This window comes from Rhinopithecus roxellana, chromosome 7, assembly GCF_007565055.1.
Source record: "Rhinopithecus roxellana isolate Shanxi Qingling chromosome 7, ASM756505v1, whole genome shotgun sequence".
Lineage (NCBI taxonomy): Eukaryota > Metazoa > Chordata > Mammalia > Primates > Cercopithecidae > Rhinopithecus > Rhinopithecus roxellana.
Window position 1 is genome coordinate 129,866,528 of NC_044555.1, and position 22,605 is coordinate 129,889,132.

Sequence of the window (22,605 nt, forward strand, 5' to 3'; positions counted from 1 at the left end):
TCTCCAATCTACCTCCTTGTCTTCACTCTCCCTTTTTCATTTAGACTCTCGCCATCTGTGACCTGGCCTGTGACCCTGCGTCTAGTCCGTCTTCCATCCACCATCAATGTGCTCTGCATAATGTTGCTCGGGTTACCTTTCTAAAGTAGATATGATCTTGTTTAAACAACCTTTGAGGTTTAAGAACTCAGAGGAATCTATGCTCTGGGTTTCCTATTGTGCTCAAAGGCTAAAGTCCAAAAACTACAATCTGGTTTTAGTCTAATTTCCCTAAATTTGTTTCCTGCTGCACCCTTGCAAGTACTAAGTTTCAGCCACCCTGAACCTCTCTGTTCCCTGAACATTCCTCTCTGCCTGAGTGTTTCCTCTCACTCCTTGAAATGTCCTCCCTCCTCTTCTCTATCTAATGAATTGCTACTCCTCTGTGAAGACTTCTCCAAGACCCACACAGAGTTCTCTGTCCTTTGAACTCTGTCCCTTGAACCCAAATCATAACTCTGTTCTGCCATTTGACTGTGACCTAGTTTCCCCTAATTAGACTTTGACTTGCTCAAGGACAGGAAAATGTCTTATTTATCTTTGGATCTTCAGGGCCTAGCTCAGTGTGCTCTCTCTCTCTCTCTCTCTCTCTCTCTCTATATATATATATATATATGTATATATATATACACACACACACTCCAGCCTAGGCAACACAGCAAGACACCATCTCTAAATAAATAAATAAATAAATAAATAAATAAATAAATAAATAAAATAAAGTATGTGTTGGATAAATAAGTGTTTCTATGAAGCAGATAGTCTGAATTTCTATTGGGTTTTAAAATGTATCATATTGCTTTTTAAGGAATATATTACCTCACTCATTATATGTTGCTTAAAGTATTAATATATACACTATATATATACACTATACTATGTACACTATATATATATACTATATACACTATATATACACACACACACACACACACATATATATGTGGGTTTTTACCATCTTGCGCAGGCTGGTCTTGAACTCCTGGCCTCAAGTGATCCTCTCAAAGTGCCAGGATAATAGGCATGAGTCCCCCGTGCCTGGCCTCCAGGTCCTTTCTTTTCTTTTTCTTAAAAATCCCAAGTAGCTGGGATTAGAGGCATGTGCCACCACACTCGGCTAATTTTTGTATTTTTAGTAGAGATGGGGTTTCACCATGTTGGCCAGGCTGGTCTCGAACTCCTGGCCTCAAGTGATCTGCCTGCCTTGGCTTCCCAAAGTGCTGGGAATACAGGCATGAGCCACCGTGCCCAACCTTATTCAATATTTTGAATGTACAACTCAATATGCTCTTAAGATAGAATTTGAAACTAAGATATGGTAAACACATTATCTGGCATTTTAAGAAATAACCACGGTACAGAAAGAGTTTACAAATGAATTCTGAAGATAATTTTCAAGCCTCATTTTCACACTTAGCTTTAAATGCCTCCATTCTTTCATTCCCCTCTTGTGTGGGTCCTCATAAGCTTTGAGAGAAGACTGAAAAGGAAAAAGTAGCCCCGAAAAAGAGAAAGGACCTAGACAAGAAGTATCTTAGCAACCAACAGTAAAATATGCTAAATGACTTGAAAGTGATTACCTTAAAGTCATTCCATATTATGAAAGTTTAGTTTCCCAGCTAGATTCCAGGATATTTGATGTAGTTATTCTGTTTATGATTTTGGGGCAGTATGCTTGGCAAGCTAGCTACTGATTCAATGACTGTTTCAGCTTTTTGTTCTGGGTAATACCTCTCCTAAGCTTTAATGATGGGCTAAAACTGGCAAGAAAAATGAGGCAATTTTAAGATCTAGTGCCTTAGGAAAGAAAAGGTAGAGACAAACAAAATCTTCTATTGATGTTCTACTCTGTATTTATTATGATAACAGTTATTTTGTTCTGTTTTGGAAAGTGTTGATTTTTGATTAGTATAATTTTCAGTCAAGATTCAGTTGGATCTTTTTTTAACTTTGAACCTAACTGATACTGTTGCTGACATGCGTAGGACACTAAATAATTATTTTAGGTAATTCAACATTGACTTAATGTTTAGATATAATTAATCAGAAACATTAAAGCAAGCTTGACATCTACATTTTAAATTTCAGTTGTTGCCACCTTCTCCCTTTCGTGGTTCCATCAGCCGCCTTCATCAAATCAAACAGGTAAGAAGACTTTCCAAACTGACAACTGGTCATTTAAAAAAGTAAATTTTATTTTTCTTTGTGAAAATACCTATGTTTCAGTAATTCTAAGTGAGGTCACATGTAATTAAGTTTTCATTTCTTTTTTTTTATTTTTTTATTTTTTTATTTTTTTATTTTATGGTTTTCTTTTTTTTTTTTTTTTTTTTTATTATACTTTAAGTTCTAGGGTACATGTGCATCTCTGCCCCCAGGCTGGAGCACAGTGGCACGATCTCGGCTCACTGCAAGCTCCACCTCCCGGGTTCACGCCATTCTCCTGCCTCAGTCTCCCGAGTAGCTGGGACTACAGGCGCCCGCCACCTCGCCCTGCTAGTTTTTTTGTATTTTTAGTAGAGATGGGGTTTCACTGTGTTAGCCAGGATGGTCTCGATCTCCTGACCTCGTGATCCACCCACCTCGGCCTCCCAAAGTGCTGGGATTACAGGCGTGAGCCACCGCGCCCGGCAAGTTTTTATTTCTAGGAATGATTTCTTTGAAAAAAGATAAAACAAACTAAGAAGCCCTTTATTTGGCTTATTAACTGTTTTAATTAATAATTTCTGGAAATACTACATACTCTTATACCTTGAGTCTAGCTTCGTTCTTCCCGGGATCTGAAAATGGAATGTTATACACAAAAATTAATTTTTAGCTTCATAATAACTGTAGTTATCATTATTTTTTTAACCCTCAGATGAGTTTTTTGACAGATAAAATGGGCTTCATGCTATTGTTTTGTGTTAACTTCTTAGTGATCTGAGTTCAGGGACACATTGTACCTCACTGGTTTATATTTTGTGCCCATGTACACTCATGCGCGTCTGTGTGTGTGTGTGTGTGTGTGTGTGTTTGTGTTTGTGTGTGTGGTTGGGAAGGTGTGTGTGGGTGGGTGTGCACTCATGTGCACATGCGTGCTTAATAGCACAAGCATAATACAGAATTCAACCTTTTAATTATCCAAGGATAAGCCACAGAACTCAAAAGATCAAATCACCACTATGCCACAGGTGGTTTTTTTTTTTTTTTTTTTTTTTTTGACCCAGTTACAAGCAGACGTTTTTCCCCCCAAGAGAGGCTTATTATTCACTTAGCACTAATAGGTACTTTCCATTTGTGGTCTCATTTTATCTTGCAATAACTTTATAAGGTCAGAAACTAAAAAGGGGAGAAATTTAGCAATTTACCCAATGTCCAGAGTTGGTGAATGTCAGAGCCAAGATTTGGCCCCAAATTACTGGATTATTTTCTAGCTCCCCTTTCCCTGTTTCAGTGCACAAAGCCCGTAATACCGTCTTGTAATCCTAGTTGTTAGTCCTCCAACTCTTGCTTCCTTTCCCTCTCTCCCTTTTACCCCTGTGGCATGGCTTCCCTAAGGTCAGCTTATCCACTAGCAGGAAAGTATGGTAAAAACGTTTTTTTTCTTTTTTTTTTTTTTTTTTTTTTTTTGAGACAGAGTTTCGCTCTGTTGCACAGACTGGAGTGCAATGGCTCCATCTTGGCTCACTGCAACCTCTACCTCCCGGGTTCATGCAATTCTCCTGCCTAAGCCTCCCGAGTAGCTGGGATTACAGGTGCCTGCAACCATGCCCGGCTAATTTTTGTATTTTTTGTTGAGACGGGGTTTCATCATATTGGCCAGGCTGGTCTCAAACTCCTGACCTCAGGTCATCTGACCACCACGGCCTCCCAAATTGCAGGGATTACAGGTGTAAGCCACCACGCCAGGCTTTTTTTTTTTTTTTTTTTTTTTTTACTTTTTAGTAGGTAAAAGTTGCTTTTACTCCTGTCTTTGTATGTAGCTATTTTAGAAATTCTTAAGGAATGAAACAAGTTCAAAGAAGTAGTTAAAGTTACCTCTGGTTTATCTGTGCAATACGTTTCTTTGCTTTTCCTAAATTAAACCAAATATTTGAAAACGGGTTACGTGTTGCTATTTGCTGACAAAGCTTGATATAAATACTAATTTACACTGGTTAGGAATATAAGTTTAATGCAGTTTATTTCCATAGTAACATAATATATATTATAAACATTTAAAAATGAAATATAAGTAGAAAATGAATGAGATGGGAAAACAGAAAAACATTAATTTTCAATCTGGATACTGATTGAGTGGAAAATTAAGACTTATTTTCAGCAGTTTAATGGTCTGATAGATATCTTAAGTTGCATATTTCTTTTTTTTTCTTTTTTTTTTGAGACGGAGTCTTACTCTGTCGCCCAGGCGGGAGTGCAGTGGTGCTATCTCAGCTCACTACAATCTCCACCTCCTGGGTTCAAGGGATTCTCCTGCCTCAGCCTCCCGAGTAGCTGGGATCACAGGTGCATGCCACCACACCCGGCTAATTTTTTTGTATTTTTAGTAGAGATGGGATTTCACCATGTTGGTCAGGCTGGTCTCGAACTCCTGACCTCAAGTGATCTGCCCACCTCAGCCTCCAGCCTCCCAAAGTACTGGGATTACAGGGGTGAGCCACTGTGCCTGGCATAAGTTGCATATTTCTTTACATGCATTCTTTGGCTGACTTCTTTGTCCCTATTAAACTTAACCCTTTAAGTGCAAAACGGAAATGTGTGGTTCTCTCCCCATTACCTTCTGAACTTTCACTTTAACAACATTAATAAGGGCATTGATTTTATCAAAATGGGGGGAATAATATTGGCTATCTCATAGAATCGTTTTGAGGATGAAAAGAATTACAACTGACCCTTCAACAACCTGGGTTTTTAAAAAGTAATTAATTTAATTTTTATGGGTGCCACGGGGTACATGAGATAACTTCGATATAGGCATGCAACATGTAATAATCACATCAGGGTAAATGGAGTATCCATCCCTTCAAGCATTTATCCGTTGTGTTACAAACAATTCAACTATACTTTTAGTTATGTTTAAATGTACAATTAAATTATTATTGACTAGAGTCACCCTGTTGTGCTAGCAAATACTGAGTCTTATTTGTTCTTTCTAACTATATTTTTGTACCCATTAACCATCCCACTTCCTTGCCACCCCTCATTTACCCTTCCCAGCCTTGTAACCATCCTTCTAATCTCTATCTCTATGAGTTCAAGTGTTTTAATTTTTACCTCCCACAAATAAGCAAGAACATGAGGCTGGGCACGGTGGCTCATGCCTGTGGATCCCAGCACTTTGGGAGGCTGAGGCGGGCAGATCACTTGAGGTCAGGAGTTCGAGACCAGCCTGGCCAACATGGTGAAACCCCGTCTCTACTAAAAATACAAAAATTAGCCATGTGTGGTGGTGGGCGCCTGTCATCTCAGCTACTCAGGAGGCTGAGACTAGAGAATCACTTGAACCTGGCAGGCGGAGGTTGCAGTGAGCCGAGATCACGCCACTGCACTCCAGCCTAGGTGACAGAATGAGACTCCGTCTCAAAAAAAATAAAAAAGAAGATAAGTTAGAACATGCGATGTTTGTCTTTCTGTGCCTGGCTGATTTCACTTAACATAATGACCTCCAGTTTCATCCATGTTGCTGCAAATGACTGGATCTCATTTGTTTTTTGCTTTTTTTTTTTTTTTTTTTTTTTTTTTTTGAGACAGTCTCGTTCTATCACCCAGGCTGGAGTACAGTGGCGCCATCTCAGCTCACTGCAACCTCTGCCTCCCAGGTTCAAGTGATTCTCCTGCCTCAGCCTCCTGAGTAGCTGGGATTATAGGCCCATGCCACTGCGACAGACTAATTTTTGTATTTTTTGTAGAGACAGGGTTTCGCCATGTTGCCCAGGCTGGTCTCAAACTCCTGACATCAGGTGATCCTGCCTGCCTCGGTCTCCCAAAGTGCTGGGATTATAGGCGTGAGCCACCGTGCCCAGCCTGGATCTCATTCTTTTTACGGCTGAATAGTACTCCACTGTTTATATGTATCACATTTTCTTTATCCATTCATCTGTTGATGAACACTTAGGCTGCTTCCAAATCTTAGCTATTGTAAACAGTGCTGCAATAAACATGGGAGTGTAGATATTTCTTCCATATACTGATTTCTTTTTTGGTGGGTGATATACCTTGGAGTGAGATTGCTGGATCATATGGTAACTCTATTTTTCATTTTTTGAGGAACTTCCAAACTTGAACAACATGGATTTGAATGGTGTGGGTGCACTTATACACAGATAATGGAGATCAAAAATACAGTATTGTTGTGATGTGAAACCCTCCTATATGTATGGCTGACTTTTTGTATCCTAGGGTTCCAGAAGGCCCACTGTGGACTTGAGGATGTGTGGATTTTGGTATATGTCGGGGGGTGGGGGGGTGGGGGGCGGTATTGGAACCAATTCCCCACATATACCAAGGGATGACTGTAAGTAATTATACATAGTGCCAAGAGTACTGCATTAAAAAAAATCTTTTTAAATGGAAAATTTAAAACATAGAATGTAGAATCTCCATATACCTAACACACAGCTTTAACAATTATCCACATTTTGTATATCCTTTTTCATCTATCTGCTTCTCTTTTAGGGGTGGGAGAGAGTGCTTTAAAGTAAATTTCTGACATATCTTTTTACCCAAGTTTATGGGCATGAGAAGGACTTTTTTTCCCCATAATCACAATGCCATAATTATGCATAACAAATTATCTTATTCCTTAATGTCATCTAAATCCACGTTATATTTTTCCTAATTCTCAAAAATGCATTTTTAACTGATCCAAACACAATCCAAATATGACATTTAGTTGATATATATCTCTTAGATCTCTTTTATTTAAAACAGCATTTTTATTTTATTTTATTTTACTTAAGTTCCAAGATACATGGGCAGAATGTGCAGGTTTGTTACATAGGTATATGTGTGCCATGGTGGTTTGCTGCACCTATTGATCTGTCATCTAGGTTCCCTCCCCTCGCCACCCACCCCCCAACAGGCCCTGATGTGTGTTGTTCCCCTCCCTGTGTCCATGTGTTCTCATTGTTCAACTCCCACTTATGAGTGAGAACATGCAGTGTTTGGTTTCCTGTTCCTGTGTTAGTTTGCTGAGGATGATGGCTTCCAGCTTCATCCATGTCCCTGAAAAGGATATGATCTCATTCCTTTTTATGGCTGCATAGTATTCCATGGTGTATATGTACCAAATTTTCTTTATCTAGTCTATCATTGATGGGCATTCAGGTTGGTTCCATGTCTTTGCTGTTGTAAATAGTGCTGCAGTAAGCATGCCTGTGCATGTGTCTATAGTAGAATGATTTATATTCCTTTGGGTATATACTCGGTAATGGGATTTCTGGGTCAAATGATATTTCTGGTTCTAGATCCTTGAGGAATTGCCACACTGTCTTCCACAATGGTTGAACTAATTTATATTCCCACCAACAGTATAAAAGCATTCCTGTTTCTCCACAGCCTTGCCAGCATCTATTGTTTCTTGACTTTTTAATCATCACCATTCCGACTGGCATGAGATGGTATGTCATTGTGGTTTTGATTTGCATTTCACTAATGATCAGTGATGTTGAAGTTTTTTTCATATGTTTGTTGGCCGCATAAATGTCTTCTTTTGAGAAGTGTCTGTTCATATCTTTTGCCCACTTTTTGATGGGGTTGCATTTTCTTGTTTCAGTTCCTTGTAGATTCTGGATATTAGACCTTTGACAGATGGGTGGATTGCAAAACTTATCTCCTATGCTGTAGGTTGCCTGTTCACTCTGATGATAATTTCTTTTGCTGTGCAAAAGTTCTTTAGTTTAATTAGATCCTATTTGTCAATTTTCGCTTTTGTTGGAATTGCTTTTGGCATTTTTGTCATGAAGTCTTTGCCCATGCCTATGTCCTGAATGGTATTGCCTAGGTTTTCTTCTAGGGTTTTTATGGTTTTGGGTTTTACATTTAAATCTTTAATCCATCTTGAGTTAATTTTTGTGTAAAGTACAAGGAAGGGTCCAGTTTCAGTTTTCTGCATATGGCTAGCCAGTTTTCCAAGCACCATTTATTGAATAGGAAATCCTTTCCCTATTGCTTGTTTTCGTCAGGTTTGTTGAAGAGCAGATGGTTGTAGATGTGTGATGTTATTTTTGAGGTCTCTGTTCTGTTCCATTGGTCTATATGTCTGTTTTGATACCAGTACCATGCTGTAAAACAGCATTTTCTGCCTGTTTTTTGTTCCATGCCTCTTATTTATTGAACAAACCAGGGAGGCCATTTGTCCTGTATAATGTCCCACATTCTGATTTTGTTTTCATGTGGTGTTAATATGTTCTTTTATCCTCTGTATTTCCTGTAAAATAGTTTTTTTATGTTTTTGTTTTTAGACAGAGTCTTACTCTGTCGCCCAGGCTGGAGTGCAGTGGTGCAATCTCGGCTCACTGCAACGTCTGCCTCCCTGGTTCAAGAGATTCTCTAGCCTCAGCCTCCCGAGTAGCTGGGATTACAGGCGCCCACCACCCCACCCAGCTATTTTTTTTTTTTTTTTTTAAGTAGAGAGGGGGTTTCACCATGTTGGCCAGGCTGGTCTCAAACTCCTGACCTCAAGTGATCCGCCCATCTTGGCCTCTCAAAGTGCTGGGATTACAGGCATGAGCCACCGTGCCTGGCCTCCTGTAAAATAGTATGATGAAATTTGCTTTTAATTTTAAATGAGCACACAGCCCCAAGTCAATGTTAGGTTCTGGGCCAATATTTGGTTTATGTTACACCTTTCTTATTAAGCAATTAATGGACAATTTCTTCTCAACTGTTGTTGTTAGCTGCTTTCTAAGTATTAAAGAGATTGAGACTATCAAGCTAGAAGTTAATTTTCTAAACACAGTTATTATTCCTAAATAGGAATTATTTTGTGTAATTTTCCTTTCCTAATAAAAATTTTATTTTATTTTTTTTTTTAGACAGGGTCTTGCTCTGTTGCCCAGACTGGAGTGTAGTGACATGATCATAGCTCACCGCAGCCTCGAACTACTGGGTTAAAGTGATCCTCTTGCCTTAGCCTCCTGACTAGCTAGGACTACAGGTGCACACCACCATGCCTGGATAATTTTTTATTTTATTTTTATTTATTTATTTATTTATTTATTTATTTATTTATTTATTTTTGAGATGGAGTCTCGCTTTGTCGCCTAGGCTGGAGTGCAGTGGCATGATCTCGGCTCACTGCAACCTTTGCCTCCCAGGTTCAAGCAATTCTCCTGTCTCAGTCTCCCGAGTAGCTGGGACTACAGGCACCCACCACCATGCCCGGCTAACTTTTGTATTTTTAGAAGAGATGGGATTTCACCATATTGGTCTGACTGGAGTCACCACCATGCTCGGCTACCTTTTATATTTTTAGCAGAGATGGGATTTCACCATATTGGTCTGACTGGTCTAGAACTCCTGACCTCAGGTGATCCACACGCCTCGGCATCCCAAAGTGCTGGGATTACAGGCGTGAGCCAACACGCCTGGCCAATTTTTTAAATTTTTTGTAGAGATGACATCTCCCTGTGGTACCCTGGCTGGTCCTGAAATCCTGGCCTCAAGTGGTACTCCTGCATCAGTCTCCCGAGGTACTGGCATTACAGGCATGAGCCACCACGTGTGGCCCCTAATAAAAATTGAGCTCGTATTCCAAAAGATCTGAATGCATTCAGTCTGTAGTTCCCTGTTTCCCAAAGCTCTAAACATAAATAAGTGCCATGCAGAAACAGTTTGTATATTAGTTTGCTCAGGCTGCCATAACAAAGTATCACAAACTGGGTAGCTTAAACAACAGAAATATATTGTTTCACATTTCTTAGGGCTAGAAGTCTGAGATAAAGGTGTCAGGAGGGTTGATTCCTTCTAAGGTCTGTGAGGGAGGATCTGCTCCAGGCCTCTGCCCTTGGCTTGTTGATGACTATCTTCATGTTCACATAGTGTTCTCCCTGCACATGTGTTTGTTTCTAAGTTTCTCCTTTTCATGAAGGACAGCAGTCATATTGGATTAGGGCCCACCCTAATGACCTCATCCTAACCTGCTTGCTTCTGAAAATATTCTGTCTCTAAATAAGGTCACATCCTGAGGCACTGGGGATTAGGACTTCAACATAGGAATTTGGGGGGACACAATTCAACCCATAACAGTTTGCTCACAGTTTTTTATTATATAGCTTTATATTTAATTCCTGATTTGTTAAACAGGATATGAATCATTGGCACCCAGTAACAACTTGACTCTCTCTGCAGTGTCTAAAGTAAAAATCAATAAAAAGAAATTGAGCTAGGCGTGGTGGCTCGTGCCTGTAATTTCAGGGACTTGAGAGGCCGAAGCAGGAGGATCACTTGAGGCCAGGAGTTCAAGACCAGCCTGGGCAACATAACAAGACTCCGTCTTTTAAAAAAAATTTTTTTTTTAATTTGCTGGCCGGGCACGGTGGCTCACGCCTGTAATCCCAGCACTTTGGAAGGCCGAGGCAGGCGGATCACCTGAGATCGGGAGTTTGAGATCAGCCTGATCAACATAGAGAAACCCTGTCTCTACTAAATATATAAAAATTAGCCAGGCCTGGTGAGGCATGCCTGTAATCCCAGCTACTTGGGGGACTGAGGCAGAAGAATCACTTGAACCTGGGAGCCAGAGGTTGCAGTGAGCTGAGATTGTGCCACGCACTCACTCCAGCCTGGGTGACAAAGTGAGACTCCTTCTCAAAAAAAAAAAAAAAAAAAAAAAAATTTAATTTGATCTTAGTTTACAGATAGTTTCATTCTTTCAACAAGCCTTTATTGGGTACTGTGCAGGCACTCAGCAACTAAAATCTTTCAGATGTTGTCTCCTCGGAGAGCAAAAGTTGGTAACTTACAGTTCCCATTTTTACCATGTATCCTGAAAAATGGAAAGCTAACTTTAACATCCAAGTATAATAACTGTCCTTAAACTAGGTTTCCAGTGTACTGTACTCTGCTTCTTACAGTTATAATGCATGGCTCTTGACCTTTTATACTTATTTTAACAATCTTATTTTATTATAAGCCATCGCAAATCCATTTTGGAAATAGGCAAGACGTAAATGAAAAAGAGTCAACACTCTTCTCCTAACAACCTTCAATAGCTGATTTTGGCTAATGCGCCAACTTTCAGTGGGAGGAATATTAAGCAGAATTCCATCTCAGTTTCACAGAACTACCTGCTGTTTACTTGTTGACCAAATGAACTACCAAATACTTTGAGCTTCACACTAGAGGAGAATATCTATATAATATTAAATCGAAGAACTCTACTAACAGTTACATTTTGCTGCATTTACTGTTATTCCATTGTTTTTAAAAGACTAATTATCTTCTTAAATTACCTTCTCCAGTTCACTCATTTTCTGTACCTCATTGTGTGGTATCAAAATAGTCACAGTTTTAAGACTCAAAGCTCTCGATTTGATACCTCATTGTATAGTATCAAAATAGCCACAGTTTTAAGACTCAAAGCTCTCGATTTGATACCTCATTGTATAGTATCAAAATAGTCACAGTTTTAAGACTCGAAGCTCTTGATTTATCTTCACTTCTTCCTTATTTTTCTACCATATCCAATAAGGCCTCTAATCCTACTAATTCTTCCTTGACAATGTCCTCTTTGTTGTCACTGCCACTTCCTTCTTCTGTCCCTTGGGTCTAGATTACTGAAATAATATCCCAATAGATTTTTCTGTCTCTCCCAGTTGAATCCAACTTCCACAATCAAGACCAAGATAAAATTTTTTTTTTTTTTTGAGACAGAGTCTCACTCTGTCACCCGGGCTGGAGTGCAGCAGCATGATCTCGGCTCACTGCAACCTCTGCCCTCTGCCTTCCGGGTTCATGCCATTCTCCTGCCTTAGCCTCCCGAGTAGCTGGGACTACAGGCACCCGCCACCACGTCCGGCTACTTTTTGTATTTTTAGTAGAAATGGGGTTTCACCATGTTAGCCAGGATGGTCTCAATCTCCTGACCTCGTGATCCACCCACCTCAGCCTCCTAAAGTGCTGGGATTACAGGCAATGAGCCACCACACCTGGCCAACTTTTTTTTTTTTTTAAACATCATTTTCACTTTCTTCCCCCCCATACAAAATGTCACAATGACTTCCCATTACCTATTGAATAATAATAAAAATAGCTAATATGTCTTAAGCACTGAACTGTTTGCTAGGCAGTGTAGTGAGAACTGTACAGCTACCTCATCATCCTCATTCTTCATATGGATGAAGAAATTGACGCTCAGGTGACGTCACCTGCCTAAGTTTGCACAGGTAGTAGGTTTATAGAGCTGGGATTTGACTCAGTTCTGTTTGTCTCCAAAGCCTGTGGTCCTGACAACAACGTGATTCTGCCCAAATTCTTTAAATTCAAACTTTTTGATTATTTAAGAACCTGTAAATCTGGCCCTGTCTTACCTCTCCTGTTTTCTCTCTCATTACTTTGTAGCACAAACTCAGTTTCAGCCAAGGTAGTCTCACTATCTCTAAATCTGTTGTATTTTTTCCCTCTCCTAAACTTTTGTTCATATGGGTTCTTCCGCTTAGAATACCCTTCCCTCTACTCACTGCTTGTTCGTATTTTATACATCTTTGAAGGACTAGGTCAAATCTTTATTTATGTATATATTTGTTTATTGAGACAGAGTCTCATATTGTTCCAGGCTGGAGTGCAGTGGCACAATTGTGGCTCACTGCAGCCTCAATCTCCCAGGCTCAAGAGATCCTCCCACTTCAGCCTCCTGAGTAGCTAGGTCTACTACTACCACATGTGCCCGGCTAATTTATTTTTTTCTTTTAGTAGAAATGAGGTCTTGCTATATTACCCAGGCTGATCTCAAACTCGTGAGCTCAAGGATTCCTCCTGCCTTGGCCTCCCAAAGTTCTGGGATTACAGGCATGAGCCACCGTGCGTGGCCAAATTTTAATTCTTTCACACAGCTCACACCACTCCTCTATTATGGACTACCCCAAACATGTATTATTTATACTATAGACAACAATCTTTAAACTCTTTCGATCACATATCACATCAGGAGAAAATGTTTGAGCACATGCCTCCAACATAGGTATACTGCATTTACTTACACATTTTGGACATATGCCACTGTACTATTATATATCATGTGAATCATAGAATATATATATAAAGTAGAAATATAAAAAAAGGATGAGATAAGAATGAAATTATGTTTTTAGAAAATTTAAAAATTTGGCCCGGTGCAGTGGCCTGTAATCCCAGCACTTTGGGAGGCTGAGGTGGATGGATCATCTAAGGTCAAGAGTTCGAGACCAGCTGGCCAGCATGGTGAAACCCCATCTCTACTAAAAATACAAAAATTAACTGAGTGTGGTGGCATGCACCTGTAATTCCAGCTACTCAAGAGGCTGAGGCAGGAGAATTGCTTGAACCCGGGAGGCAGAGGTTGTATTGAGACAAGATTGTGCCACTGCACCCCAGCCTGGGCAACAGAGTGAGACTCTGTCACAAAAAATAAAAAATAAAAATAAAAAACAAATAAATAAATAAACAATAAAAAATCCCAGTTACTTAGGAAGCTGAGACACAAGAATTACTTAAACCTAAGAGGCAGAGGTTTCAGTGAGCTGAGATTGCACCACTGCACTCCAGCCTGTGTGACAGAGTGAGATCTTGTCTCAAAAAATAAATAAATAAATAAATAAATAAATAAACTATCCTAATGGGGTAAAGTGGCATCTCATTGTGGTTTGGTTTGCATTTCCATAATGACAAATGATGTTGAGCATCTTTTTGTGTACTTTTTGGTCATTTGTAGGTATTCTTTGGAGAAACATTCAGTCTCTTTACTCATATTTTAATTGGGTTGGTTTTTGTTGTCGTTGTGTTGTAGGAGTTCTGTATATATTTTGGATATTCATTCCTTTTCAGATATATGATTTGCAAGCATATTATCTAATTCTCCAGTTGTCTTTTCACACTCTTGATAGTGTCATTTGATGCACAAAAGTTTTTTTAATTTTGCTGGGTGTGGTGGCTCACGCCTGTAATCCCAGCTTTTTGGGAGTCTGAGGCAGGTGGATCACAAAGTCAGGAGATCAAGACCATCCTGGCTAACATGGTGAAACACCGTCTCTACTAAAAATACAAAAAATTAGGTGGGCACCTGTAGTCCCAGCTACTCGGGAGGCTGAGGCAGGAGAATGGCGTGAACCCAGGAGGTGGGGCTTGCGGTGAGCCAAGATGGCGCCACTACATTCCAGCCTAGGCAACAGAGGGGAGACTCCATCTCAAAAAAAAAAAAAAAACAAGTGCAGTGGCTCACACCTGTAATCCCAGCGCTTTGGGAGGCTGAGGCGGGAGTTCAAAACGAGCCTGGCCAACATGGTGAAACCCCGTCTCTACTTAAAATACAAAAATTAGCTGGGTGTGGTGGCAGGTGTCTGTAATCCCAGCTGCTCAGGAGGCTGAGGCGGGAGAATCGCTTGAACCCCGGAGGTGGAGGTTACAGTGAGCTGAGATCGTGCCATTGCACTCCAGCCTGGGCAACAGGAGCAAAACTCTGTCTCAAAGGAAAAAAAAAAAAAAAAAAAAAAAAAGCATGAATTTGGCCGGGCGCAGTGGCTCACGCCTGTAATCCCAGCACTTTAGGAGGCCAAGGCGGGTGGATCACGAGGTCAGGAGTTCAAGACCATCCTGACCAACATGATGAAACCCCATCTCTACTAAAAATACAAAAATTAGCTGGGCCTGGTGGTGTGTGCCTGTAATCCTAGCTACTCGGGAGGCTGAGACAGGAGAATTGCTTGAACACAGGAGGCGGAGGTTGTAGGAGCCGAGATCGTGCCATTGCACTCCGGCCTGGGCAACAGAGTGAGAATCCATCTTAAAAAAAAAAAAAAAGTTTTTTAATTTTGATGAAGACCAGTTTATCTATTTTTTTCTCTTGTTGCCTGTGCCTTTGGTATCATATCCAAGAAATCATTGTGAAATCCAGTGTCATGAAGATTGACCCTCATGTTGTCTTCTGAGAGATTTAGAGTTTTATCTTTTAAGTTAAAGTCTTTAATTCATTTCGAGTGAATTTTTACATAGGGTGAAAAAAAGGATTAAACTTCATTCTTTTGCATGTAGAGCTCCGGTTTTCTCAACATCATTTGTTGAAAAGATTGTCCTTTCCCCATTGAATGGTCTTGACATCACTTTGAAAATCATTTGACCATATATTATGTGAGGGCTTATTTCTGTGCTCTCTATTCTGTTCCATTGCTATATGAATGTTCTTTTTTTTTTTTTTTTTTTTTTTTTTTTTTTTTTTTTTTGACAGAATCTTGCTCTCTGTCATTCAGGCTGGAGTGCAGTGGTGCAGTTTCAGCTCACTGCAACCTTTCCCTCCAGGGTTCAAGCAATTCTTGTGCCTCAGCCTCCTGAGTAGCTGGGATTACAGGTGTGTGCCAGCATACCCAGCTAAATTTTGTAGTTTTGGTAGAGATGAGGTTTCACCGTGTTGGCCAGGCTGGTCTCAAACTCCCAACCTTAGGTGATCCGCCCACCTCGGACTCACAAAGTGCTGGTATGCATTTGTTCTTATGCCAGAACTACACTGTTTTGACTATGTAGTTTTGTAGGAAGTTTTGAAATCAGGAAGTATGAGTCCTCCGGCTTTGTTCTTCTTTTCAAAGATTGCTTTGGCTATTTGGGGTCCTTTGATATTCCATATGAATTTTCAGATGGATTTTTCTGTTTCTGTATAAAACGTGATAGGGACTTTGGTAAGGGTCGCATTGCATCTGTAGATCAATTTGGGTAGAATTGTCATCTAAACATTGTCCCAATCCATGAACATGGATGTCTTTCTATAGGTGGGTTATTAAAAAAAAAAAAAAAACTACTTATGTGAAAATGATACTTGCATATTAATAAAAAGTCAAATAATATAGTAATGTGCAAAGGAAGAAAGAACACATTACTCCAGATCTCACTACTCACTGATAACCACTGTTAAGTTTCTGGCGAACATCTTTCTGAGCACCTCTGTTACAATTTTATATAAATAGGATCCATTTGTCTCCCATTTAATATGCAATAGTTGTTTTTTGATGTTAACGACTAGATTTAAGTTATGTTTGTCTCATCATTGACTTAAGCAAACTTATCCTGATAGGCATTTAATTTGTTGTCTGTGTACTGTGAGTAATTTTTATTAATATCATAGTATTAATGGCTATCCATAGCTATTGTGGACTAGTTTCTTCTCTGTCCTAGTAGACCTTTAAAAAGTTCAGAGAAAGCTGTAAATTTTGAATGCTTAATGTTTTTGCTTTTGAATAAAGAAAAGTACAAAGTTTTGGCTGGGCGCAGTGGCTCACGCCTGTAATCCCAGCACTTTGGGAGGCCGAGGCGGGTGGATCACGAGGTCAGGAGATCGAGACCATCCTGGCTAACACGGTGAAACCCTGTCTCTACTAAAAATACAAAAAAATTAGCCGGGCGTGGTGGCGGGCGCCTGTAGTCCCAACTACTTGGGAGGCTGAGGCAGGAGAATGGCGTGAACCCGGGAGGCGGAGCTTGCAGTGAGCAGAAATCGCGCCATTGCACTCCAGCCTGGGCGACAGAGCAAGACTCCGTCTCAAATAAATAAATAAATAAATAAATAAATAAATAAATAAATAAATAGATAGATAGATAGAAAAAAGAAAAATACAAAGTTTTTCATCTAATCAGTTCCTGCATATCTGATGTACTGTAATGCACAAGTAATAGATCTTTGGTGTGATAATTTGTGACGCAATAAAGGGTAGAGAACTAGATACTTGTTTAGAGATTTGTTTATTCTCTAGTTCTTCTATAGCCCAGTGAATAAAAATAATGGTGCATCCAAATGAAATCAAATTTTATAAAACCATAGGAACTGGGTATTCAGTTTATTCTATTTTCCTACCTTTACAGGAAGAAGCCATGAATTTAATAACTAGAGAAACAATGTATGAATGGTGAGTGCTGTAATTTGAATTACTCTTCTCATAATTTGTATATTTAATTATATCTTTTCTTTCAGATAGGCAAACTGCAGTTTTGATTTCTTTTGTAGGAAAATACAAACTGAGATACAGATAAGTCAATCTTGGGAAGAAGGCTTGAAACTGGTATGGTATTATAACTTCAGTTTTGTAGAAAATTTCAAATTTTTACTGACTTGTGGTGTTGGCATATCTAGTTTTGCTGTAATTTCTAGAAATCTAAGCTCTAGTTTGAAACAAAAATTGTATCTGTTGCATAAATAATTTTTGAGTGCTCTTTTTAATTTTTTTTTTTTTTTTTGAGACAAGTTCTCACTATGCTGTCCAGGCTGGTCTTAAACACCTGAGCTCAGTGGATCCTCCTGCCTCAGCCTCCCAAAATGCTAGGATTACAAGCTTGAGCCATTGCACCTAGCCCTTGATTGCTCTTGAGAAATACTTCATGATTTACTCATAAAAATAGCTACCATTATTTGAAAGTGGAGTTCAAAGTAAACAGTTTTGTGACACAAAACCATAGCTGCTGTGGACCAGTTTCTTCTCTGTCCTAGCAGGCCCAAAAAAAGTTCAGTTGCACTAGTTAAAGTGCTTAGATAACAAAACAATAAATGATTTCACTCCCTTCTCAATAATTTATGAACTATATATTAGAGTCTTAAACCACAGACAATAGACTTACTAGAAAAATATTGCATTTTTATGCCTGTGTATTAGTCCATTCTCACATTGCTATAACGAAATACCCAAGACTGGGTAATTTATAAAGGAAAGAGGTTTAATTGACTCACAGTTTTGCATGGCTGAGAAGGCCTCAGGAAACTTACGATTATGGCAGAAGGCACCTCTTCACAGGGTGGCAGGAGACAGAATGAGTGCCAGCAGGGGAAATTCCAGATGCTTATAAAGCCATCAGATCTCGTGAGAACTCACTCACTATCACGAGAACAGCACTGGGGAATTCACCCCCATGATTCAATTACCTCCCACTAGGTTCCTCCCACAACACGTGGGGATTATGGGGATTACAGTTAAAGATGAGATTTGAATGGGGACACAGCCACACCATATCAGGCTGTAACACATTCTCCCACTACCATTTTAATATAAAACCTTTAATTTAAACATACTTAGAATTTAGTTTCATCTCTTGTTAACATTTTTAAATGTCTGTGTGCACATAGTGGTTACCTAGTTGTGGTGGTAGCTGAATGATATTTAGTGTTCTTTTCTATGGACATCCCAGATAGTGACAAAACAAGTACTGAGCTGAAATTTGAATAGGAGAGATTCTGACTAATGTCAATCTTCAGATGTGGGAGTTATTCGATACGGAAATGGATTGTCAACAGAAGCAATGACATCTTATTTTCCTTTGAGCCCTGAGTACCTTACATGGGCAGTTATCCCTGATTTTGGAGTAGGTCTGGGAGAATAAGTAGATAATCTCTGGAGCCTGTCACTTTTCATGTTTTGGTGCTAATACAATGGATACTGCTTGAGTCCTTTGGCCCAATTCTAATTACTTTAGATATTGGCATGGATGAGTAAGAGAATCTGTAAGTGTGTTAGGAAGAGGAAGGGTACATGTAATACACACTTGGCTTGTTTTAGAAGGGAAAGGGCAGATTTTAAAATCCTGAATTATGAAGTACTGATTTTGTCTATGCAAAATCTAGAGACAGTTTCCATAAATGTAGTTATTCCTGCTGTCTCATTTGCATCTTAGTTCCAGTCAAAACCTTTTTGGTCCTTTCCTGGACATAGCATTATAGTTTTCAATAACAAAGCACAGGTCGAAGCAAAGAGAAGAGCTTAAATTTAGGATTTGTGTTTATAGTATTGAGTACTCACATTCTAGGACTTTCTGGCATGCTGGGAAGCCCCTCAATCACCATATAGCTCTCATCCCCAAAAGGGAAAAGGGTACCTTTGCTTATTGAAGTGAATTTTGGGTTCCCTGATTGCTTTAGGATGGTGAGAGCTCTTCACCATGGTGCAGCCAGTGACACAGTAGTAAGGACTCACTTCCCTGTGCAACGAGTGTCTCAAGTATTTGATTAATAAACAATTGGTACTACAATTGTACACTGCTTTCTGCTTACACAGAATGACAATGGCTCACAGAAATCATCCTCTCTAAAGTGCATTGATTTAACACCAGTATCCTCAATGCCTTCTTCCATCAAGAAGACTGGGAAGGTAAGAAAGGAATACCTAAAAGTCTATGTCCCTTGAAATATTTAGGAAATATTTAGGAACATTAATGGTCACCAATAAAAATATTTTGGGGGATATATTTTGTCGCAGTACATCTGATTCTAACTAACAGTTTTCCCTTCTTTTTCATTTCTTCAAGTATTACTTATATGTAATAAAATTCACCAACTTTAAAGTATAGGGTTAGATTAATTTTGGCAATTGTGTACAATCCTGTAGCCACAACCATAATCAAGATATCAAACAGTTCCCACACTCAAAACAATTTCCTAATGATCTTTTGTACCCCAGTCTCCCTCCCCACCATCCCTGCCCCTCCCTAGGAAGCCAATGATCTGCTTTCTGAGAAAAGTGGCAGTTTTAAAACCTCTGTTCCAATTTGATTTTAGCAGTTTTTCTCTCCATCATTACAAACTTGTGTGAGTTGCACTGGTTCTCCTTCAAGTCACATTCCCAGTCCTACGCAACAATACATCATGTAAGTTTATGTTTTATGAAAATACCAAATTGCTTATAAAACAAGAATTATAGAAACTTAAAAGAAATTATAGCTCCAAGTTTTGTGCCAACCAAAGAAGTGACTTCTTTTTAGGGAAATTAAAATGTCATTGTTTCGGCCGGGCATGGTGGCTCATGCCTGTAATCCTAGCACTTTGGGAGGCCAAGGCGGGCGGATTACCTGAGGTCAGGAGTTCAAGACCAGCCTGAGCAACATGGAGAAACCCCGTCTCTACTAAAAATACAAAATTAGCCAGGCGTGGTGGCTCATGTCTGTAATACCAGCTACTAGGGAGGCTGAGGCAGGAGAATTGCTTGAACCCAGGAGGTAGAGGTTTGCGGTGAGCCAAGATCACGCCATTGCACTCCAGCCTGGGCAACAAGAGCAAAACTCCATCTCAAAAAAAAAAGTCACTGTTTCAGTTTATCATTTTGTATATTGAAAAAGTCAGGTGACTAAGAACATAAGAAGAATTTAGTAATTCCTTCCCCCTGCTAATACGTAATCTTTCTCTAACCAAGTTTGTTAATAAGGATCAGAGCTATCTTTAGAACTTTAAACAACTTCAACCGTGATTCTCACCTTCATTCAAGGCAAGTCCCAGCCAGGACTATAGGTTTTTGTAGACTCTAGGATTCAAAATCCTGAATCCTTGAGAATTAGAAGATAGTTTGCTCCTAAGGCATTCCTGTTTTTACCCATATGTAAAGAAAAGCAGTAAAATGGCTGGGTGTGGTGGCTCACACCAGTAATCACAACACTTTGGGAGGCCTAGGTGGGCGGATCACCAAAGGTCAGGAGTTCGATACCAGCCTGGCCAACATGGTGAACCCCGTCTCTACTAAAACAATACAAAATTAGCCGAGTGTGGTGGTGCATGCTTGTAATCCCAGCTACTTGGGAGGCTGAGGCAAGAGAATCGCTTGAACCCAGGAGGCGGAGGCTGCAGTGAGCTGAGATTGCACCACTTCTCTCCAGCCTGGGTGATAAGAGCGAAACTCCATCTCAGGAAAAAAATAAAAATAAAAAACAAAGAAAAGCAGTAAAATGATGTAATGCCATGTCCTATACAGAGTCCCGTTTTTGTGTATGTCCTTAGATCTGTTATAATGAAATAGTCATGCTGATTTTGTTAAGAAATATTTCTTATAATGATCATGATGATTTTATTTTAGAAGAAGTCAAAATCCTACCAACATTATTAGACCAAGTATCCTTGGACCATTAAAAAGAAAAGGTACTTTTATCTACCAGCAGAAATAAATATAAGTTATTTTATAAAATATCTAAAATAAAATGTTATACAAAAATTTATTTTTAAAGGCTTTATTTATTTAAAATATATTTAATAAGCTATTAGAGGCCTTTCATTTTATGCAACTAGAAATATGTATAAGGATATTTTGAAAACTCTAAAATGCTACATAAATGTGAAGTGAGAAATTTAATTCCAATTTAGTTGGCTATTATGATTTTCAATATAATTCACCAAGTTAGCTATCTTCATTACTTTCTAAAACAAGGTAGAGAATAAATGAAAGAATGAACAAATAGAGTGAGTCAATCATCAAGTATTTTGCTGAATATCAACCCCTGCCTCACTGCCACACACACACACGTTGCTATCATATGAATAAGTTGACACAAATTAGATCCACTTACAACACTAAAAATATATATGAAGGTGTATGTTCTTTGGTGTTTAGTTTCTTTATGGGAGTTATTTTTGGTTAAATATATGGAAAGTGACCCACCTACTCAGTAATAAAAGGGCAATGGAAAGAACAGAAGTGTTTTTTAAAAACTCCTACAATCTTGGATCCCACTTCTCAATGGTACCTCACTAAATTATGCTCTTCTTCCTTTTTTTTCTTTTTTTTTTTTCTTGAGACAGAGTCTTGCTCTGTCACCCAGGCTGAAGTGCAGTGGCACAGTGTTGGCTCACTGCAACCTCATCCTCCTGGGTTCAAGCAATTCACCTGCCTCAGCCTCACCAGTAGCTGGGATTGCAGGTGCCTGCCACCATGCCTGGCAATTTTTTTTTTTTTTTTTTTTTTTTGGTATTTTTGGTAGAGACAGGGTTTCACCATGTTGGCCAGGCTGGTCTCGAACTCCTGACTTCAGGTGATCTGCCCACCTCGGCCTGCCAAAGTGCTGGGATTATAAGCATAAGCCTGTATATTTAGTACAATGTTTAACTACCATGGGGAGGGGAAATGGGTGAATAGGAAAGGAGATTAAACTTAAAAATGTGTATTGTGAACAATCTATTAAGAAAGAGGAGTAAGAAGAATAAGAAGAGGAAAGAAACTGAAATATGCTTTAATGTTCTTTGTGTATTTTGAATTAACTAATGGCAGTCTTCCTAACAACACAACATAACTAACTCAGCACGTACTTTTTGTATTCTAAGATTAAGGGCTAGATAAATTCTGGAAAACACTCTTTTCCAAAGTAAGCACATTGTTTTATGAAGATGCTTCAGTTACTAAGCTTAGGGGTCTTTTACCTGTGCTGTGAAATTTGGGCTAGTGTTGAAAAACTATTCAAATATATCAGGAGTTTAAGAGCTGTTAGAAGTCGAGGGTCAATTAAGTATTTAAAATAAAGTACGCTTAAATTGAGGAGTGTTTTACCAGATTAAAATAGTTCTCCTTTTGAGACACGTATACATAAATATGTTATCACATGAAAAGCATCTGAAGTTTTCTTAGAATTTATGATTTAAAAATGATTTTTATAGATCAATTTTGACAT

At 39.1% G+C, this 22,605-nt stretch overlaps 1 protein-coding gene across 5 annotated transcripts in view; it reads left to right on the forward strand.

The window, feature by feature from the left end:
• The window catches only part of FAM122C (family with sequence similarity 122C), a 57,202-nt gene that overhangs the window by 29,867 nt on the left and 4,730 nt on the right, over nucleotides 1–22,605 (forward strand). For 2 of the 5 annotated variants that reach the window (XM_030933893.1, XM_030933891.1), the window contains exons 4-7: nucleotides 2,128–2,184; nucleotides 17,062–17,105; nucleotides 17,204–17,258; nucleotides 19,239–19,331. In XM_030933893.1, the coding sequence (XP_030789753.1) occupies nucleotides 2,128–2,184; nucleotides 17,062–17,105; nucleotides 17,204–17,258; nucleotides 19,239–19,331 (249 nt within the window). Of the gene's footprint in view, nucleotides 1–2,127; nucleotides 2,185–17,061; nucleotides 17,106–17,203; nucleotides 17,259–19,238; nucleotides 19,332–19,738; nucleotides 19,828–21,023; nucleotides 21,086–22,605 lie in introns of all 5 variants that reach the window. The other 3 variants (XM_030933894.1, XM_030933892.1, XM_030933890.1) reach the window with 2 other exon arrangements.